The 5,848-nt window shown below is 49.0% G+C and overlaps 1 protein-coding gene across 1 annotated transcript in view; it reads left to right on the top strand.

The window, feature by feature from the left end:
* The window catches only part of LOC102675740 (AT-rich interactive domain-containing protein 3C), a gene marked incomplete at its 5' end in the record, with an annotated part of 57,166 nt that overhangs the window by 46,776 nt on the left and 4,542 nt on the right, over positions 1 to 5,848 (top strand). Inside the window, 2 exons of the mRNA XM_031512549.1 lie at positions 2,849 to 3,032; positions 3,498 to 3,592. Of these exons, the coding sequence (XP_031368409.1) occupies positions 2,849 to 3,032; positions 3,498 to 3,592 (279 nt within the window). The remainder of the gene's footprint in view (positions 1 to 2,848; positions 3,033 to 3,497; positions 3,593 to 5,848) is intronic.

The raw sequence follows: 5,848 nt of genomic DNA, 5'->3' as shown, positions 1-5,848 counted from the left end.
GGCTCGCTACGGCTCGAATACAACGGCGGGACGCGGCCGCAGTGGCGGCGGTGGCGGCGGCCATTATAAAAATAACTGCTGATTGGACGCCCTACCAAGAAAAGTCGTAATCGCATCCTGAAATGCTTCTTCTCTCTCTTCCTTTCACTCCTTCCCTCCTTCTCCTCCCGCTCTCTCTCTCTCTCTCTCACTCTCCTTCCCCCCCGTTTTCTTTTCCCCTCGCCATTTCTTTCCACTTATCTTCGTATCTTCTTCCTCGTCTTCCCCCTTCGCCGCTAGATTCCTGTCGAACAATGAGACCCATTCCTCCCGTCGACTTCCACACCTTCTTCTCTTCTGGTATCGTCTCTCCTCCGAGGGAAGGAGAAGTATATACTCCAAGTGTATATCCGTACACTCGATTATCCGTTTCTCGATTCCATTCCTCGCTTTTTCTTTCTTCTTTTTTCGGAGGAACAAGAGGAGGGGGGCTCGAAAGGGGGTAAAATCTGTCTTCCCGCCTCCTCGAAGTTAAAGTCCATCGTTCTCGAATTTATTCCCTGGATATATAGAGCGAGCGAGAACGACGAGGAGCAGCGAAACCGGCCATTTTCCTCGAAGGGGAACAACGCGCGCGCGCGCGCGCGCGCGAGGAATGATTTGTGGAGGAGCACAGGGAGCGAAGAAAAAGCACGAGATACGTGTATGTACGCGGATGGGACGTCGAAGGGGGTTCGGAGTCCGCGAGGCTCCGTCCGTGGCTGCGAACGCGAGGAGGATAGGAGGCAGGGAAGAATCGGGCGCCATTTTGCGAGGCCAGGTTTTATCGCCGCGCCCTATATAGGAACATTATGCCTGGGTTGCCGGGTTGCGCGTATATCAACAATAATTGCAGGGCCAATAATAAAGCTGGAGGGACCACGCTCGATAGCCCGAAATTGCCGGTTCCCCTACCCCGGCCTGCAACGTTTTATTGCCTCCACTCTCGAGGCCGGGAATGGCGGCAGCCCCCTTCATCCTTCTCGATGGCGGATAAACGATCCACCGATACGATGCCACCGCCCGATCATCCGTCTCCTTTAACTTCGTACGGGAAGATATAGGAAATGCGGTCAAAGTATACACAAATCGGAAGAATATTCGCGAAAATTTCACTCGAGACGAGTTTTCTATTTCTCGATAACGAATAATGATTATTGTTGTTATTATTATTGTTAGGAAGGAATAGAGGGAGAGAGAGTTTTCTTCGTTTTGTTTTTTCTTCCTTTCTTTTTTTCATCGCTGGTAGGCCTTAGGTCTGTCAAAGGAAAACTCCGCTCGGTAGCGCGAGTTTCGCTGTTATTATTAGAGATACGTTGGGACGTTGTTGCCCGTTCTCGTCATTATTCTTTTTTGCCATCGCTCTCCGGGGTATGTCGGTCGTCCTCGCCTTCGTCTTCGTCGTCATCTGCGTCGTTGTTGCTGCTGTTTCGCAGCAAGGTGTTCCGTACGAAGAATCGTTGGCGAGCTCGTAAAGAGCCGCAAAGGAGAGCTCGCACGCGCGATAGTCACGAGTATTGCCCTTGTTAACGCCCCGTTAACTCGAACCTCTGGACAAACTCGTAAAATTTACCGGCTTCGAGCCGGTAAGACTACCACCACGCGATGTACAACGGTTGCCGGTGAATTTTCGCGTGACTTTAAATCGAGCTGGAATTATGTGTTTAGTGCGAACGTCGGCCGAGGCATCGCGGTGTCTTCTTCTCTCTCTCTCTCTCTCTCTCTCTTCCTTTTTCTTTCTTTCTCTCCGCTTCGCGTTTTTTCTTTCGAATCGAAAGGAAAAAAAAAAAAAAAAGAAAAGAAAAGAAAATTCGATTCGATCGCGGCCGGCCGTTGAACGCATTCGATCATTCTCGCCCGTGAACCCGTATATTTACGAGAACAACGAACGGATCAAGCGCAATACTCGTAAACTTGACGTTTACATACGCGTTGTCGAACCGCGTTGAGATAGTCGCAAAACTTGTTAACACCCCGTTAACACGGATCGAACAGCCTCGTAACAGCTCGACGACGGAATTGTCGAGTGGCCATTGACGGCGCTCGTTTCGTGCGACCAAATTTTCGTCGTGTTATCGTGGTATCGATTGTGACAACTTTCAACTATTTTAAATTAATTTCCTCGATTTATGAAAGCGGTAGTTATAGTTTTCCTTGGCGTCCGGCGCGATTCCACCGCGTTATCTTAAGTACCGATTAAAACTCGCGTAAAAGCTCGTAAAAGGCTCGTTCGTTGTTGGCGCGCGAGCGAGTTTGCGATAATTTCGATATAATTGCGATTTTGCACGCGGCCGGGTCGCGTGAAAAAATATTCGCCGGATTATCCACGCCGATCGATCCATTTCACCCGTTCATTCCGTTTGAACCATCCCTATTTCTCACCCTTCCCTCTCTCCTTTGAAACCCAACCATTTTTCTTTATTCTATTTATTTTATATATATATATATATACACACGCTCTAGCTCTACGATACACGACGAGTAAGGAGATCGTAAAAGCAGGCGTTCGCGTGATCGTTACGAATTCGTTACTGCTCTTGTTAACGCCCCCCTCGCTGCAAGCCTTGGACAAACGTCGTAAAGTTGGAGCGCGGTGCAACATTCCCGCGTGAACCATCGTCGAAAATGCGGCCGAAACCGATCACGTGACGGATAAACGACGACTTTGAAGCATCGAGTTCGCCTCGAGCTTGATACCTTTCCTTTCTTTTTTTTTTTTTTTTTTTTTTTTCTCTCTCGTTACTAGCCTCCCTCTTCTCTCTGTCTGTCTCTCTCTTTCTCCTCTTATTTATCTTCCCCCCATTTGCTTGGATAATTATCTTGGTTTCAGGAACTCCGATCAATCGGCTGCCGATCATGGCGAAATCGGTGCTGGATCTGTACGAATTGTATAATTTGGTGATAGCGAGGGGTGGCCTCGTTGACGTGATCAACAAGAAGCTTTGGCAGGAAATCATCAAAGGCCTACACTTACCATCGAGTATCACTTCCGCCGCGTTTACTCTGCGTACTCAGTAAGTAGATCGTTGAAGTTTCTCATCCGGGACCCATCACGTGCTACACCGCGCTCTACCGTCGCACCGGTACCGGTTGTCGGTGATTCGGCCGATACACGACGACCAATGCATCGTCGAGCAAAGCTCTGCCCTACCGTGAAATCTCTGGCACCGGGGATGACTCAATGGGACACCGGGCCCCTTCCCGGGATCGTTTTCGTTTCGCCGAAGGAAAGGATCGACGAAACGACGTCCATCTAGGTGACGCCATCATCCCCCCTTCTTTTTCCTCCCTTTTCTTTCTCTTCTTCTTCTTCTTCTTCTTCTTCTTCTTCTTCTTCTTCTTCTTCCTTCTCCTCTTCTCTTCTTTCTCCACGGACCGATCGATTCTTTTTTTTTTTCTTGCAAAGAAGATTTCTTTTTGCAAGATCGATCGAAGCGTGGATAAGAGAATGAAAAGCGGAAGGAAAATAAGTGGAGAAGGGAGACATCAAAGGGCGATACGTACGCCTTCCGTTGTTTGTGGGGAATGGTACTATCATCATTACCGCTGGCAAACAGCGGCGAGGAGGCACACTGTTTGTGTGCTTAAGATGGCGGCTTGTATCAGGAACGGCGTGTTCTCCGCGTAACAAAAATATACGGAACGCGGTCCACAAAAGAAGAGGCTCGACCAGGGGGGAGGGTGAGGGGGAGAGATCACAATACATTAACGCTCGTCGACCGTGTTGTTGCGAACGCTCGAAACCGTGGAAACGAGGCGGAGATCTCCCGGATGGGGAGAGAGAGAAAGAGAGAAAGAAAGAGAGAGAGAAGCGGCCGGCTCGTGCCGGTTAACCCCATTCGTCACCTGCCGGAGGAAGAAAGGAAGGAAGAAAGGAAGTCGACACGGCTTTCCTCCTCGCTCGTCGCCTTCGAACCTGATCGAAATAAAAATCTTTCTCTCTCTCTTTCTCTCTCTCTCTCTCTCAATGCGTTTTTCCTTTGTCGAGTGAATTCGAATCCAAAAGCCAAGACATTTCCACCTCGAGTTTTACGCGCCAACTTTCACACGTATACACGTTACACAAATTGATACAAATTTGATATCAACGGCTATTCTCGTCTCGAAGAATGAATTTTTGATCGAATCGTATCTCGCATATGAACGGCTGCTTCATCTCTCGCGAGGTTAATTTCGACGCGTGTTACGTAATACCGTGGCCGCCTTAATTAAAAATTAATCGTCTTCTAAATATTATTCGGCAAAAAATGGATCCGCTGCGAAGTAGAAATCTCGTAAGAGGAAAAAATGCGGGAACAGATGGGGGAAGATGTCCGCGAAGCGGAGCGCGACGCGCGTTGGAGGCCCGAAACTGTGAATTACACGGGCGCGATGCTCTCTCTCTCTCTCTCTCTCTCTCCCTCCCCCCTCCCCCTCGAATCACTCGTGAAAATAACCCTGGAACGGGCGGTGCGTGACGCGCGACGGAACGTCGGGACGCCGGCGCATCCATCATTCCGGCAACCGGTTATCCCCAGGCGGAGGGACAGGGACAGACGGAGGAAACGAAATTGTAAAGGGAGACGGCGGCTACCAGAGAGTGTATCGCGGTGCCTACACGACTATATCGAGCCACGCGCCTTCAACGTGTAATTATTTATACCGCGAGGGAGGCGCGCGCGCGCGCGCGCCACAGGGATCGACTCCTCTTCCATTGTGCCCATTTCAACACTCCGCGTTTCATCTCCGACAAATTTGAGGCAAGCAACGAAATAAACACTCCCTCGGGACAATTCGATATTTTTGCAACGTGTTACAAGTTGTTAGAATCTCGAGAGAGAGAGTCAACAAGGAATGAAACTCGTGCCAACACGCGAAATGCTCATTTCTCGCGTCTTTGAAATTAATCGTTGTCGATTCTAATGGAAATTTCTGTGGAAATGAACGAGAGAGAGAGAGAGAGAGGAAAGAGCGAAATTTTGAATCGAATCGAGAGGAAAGAGGGATTTATAATGGGTGGAAGCACGCGCAGTCGAAAGAGGAACTATTACGGGGTTATACACGCGGAGTGGTTGCTGCACGCACGAGACACCGAGTTTTCGAGGTTCGTCGTCGAGGGAGAACGGGTGTGGAAAGAATGAGAACAAGAAGACAAAGAAGCGAAGGAGAAGGAGGAGGAGGAGGAGGAGGAGAGAACCGGGCCGAAGGGTTAGTTCGGCCGCAGTCTGGCAGACAATCGTAAAAATCGAACGATCCCTACGCGAATTATAGGCCGCGGTTCTCGCAATATGTCTATCCACGAAAGTGTGTGCGAGCGTCAGTCGATCTGCTGCCACCTTTCGCAACGGCCGAACCTTTCTTTCTTTCTTTCTTTCTTTCTTTCTTTCTTTCTTTCTTTCGTCTACCTTCGATAAAATAAAAATATTTACGAATCTCTCGGTTCTCTTTCGCACCCCTCTGCCAATTCGTTCTCTCATGCTCGTTTAAAAGCGTCGCGATATCTTTCTTTCTTCTTTCTTTCCATCCCGAGATAGAAATTCCAAGCAAATTTTTCCTGTTATTTTTCATTTCTCACGTGTCACGGTATATATATATATATATATATATATAATTTCGAGAGACCAGTTTTCGGTAAACAACAAAGTTAGCGTTGTTTATGAACCGTTTCCAACAACGATTCATCTGTCGCGAACGACGACATCGTTCAGGTGCAATTAGCGGGGCCTGGTCGAGCATTAAACTCGACCGAGCGAGGCACGCTCTAGACGCGGGATTAAATTAAGCGGCGCAACGCGCGACGTGCGCACGTACACGAGTACACTCGGATCTGCCTTGCCAATTTCGCGTTCGG

The sequence above is a fragment of the Apis dorsata genome, unplaced genomic scaffold, assembly GCF_000469605.1.
Source record: "Apis dorsata unplaced genomic scaffold, Apis dorsata 1.3 scaffold_468, whole genome shotgun sequence".
Taxonomy (NCBI): Eukaryota; Metazoa; Arthropoda; class Insecta; order Hymenoptera; family Apidae; genus Apis; species Apis dorsata.
This window is presented reverse-complemented; position numbering and strand designations above follow the sequence as displayed.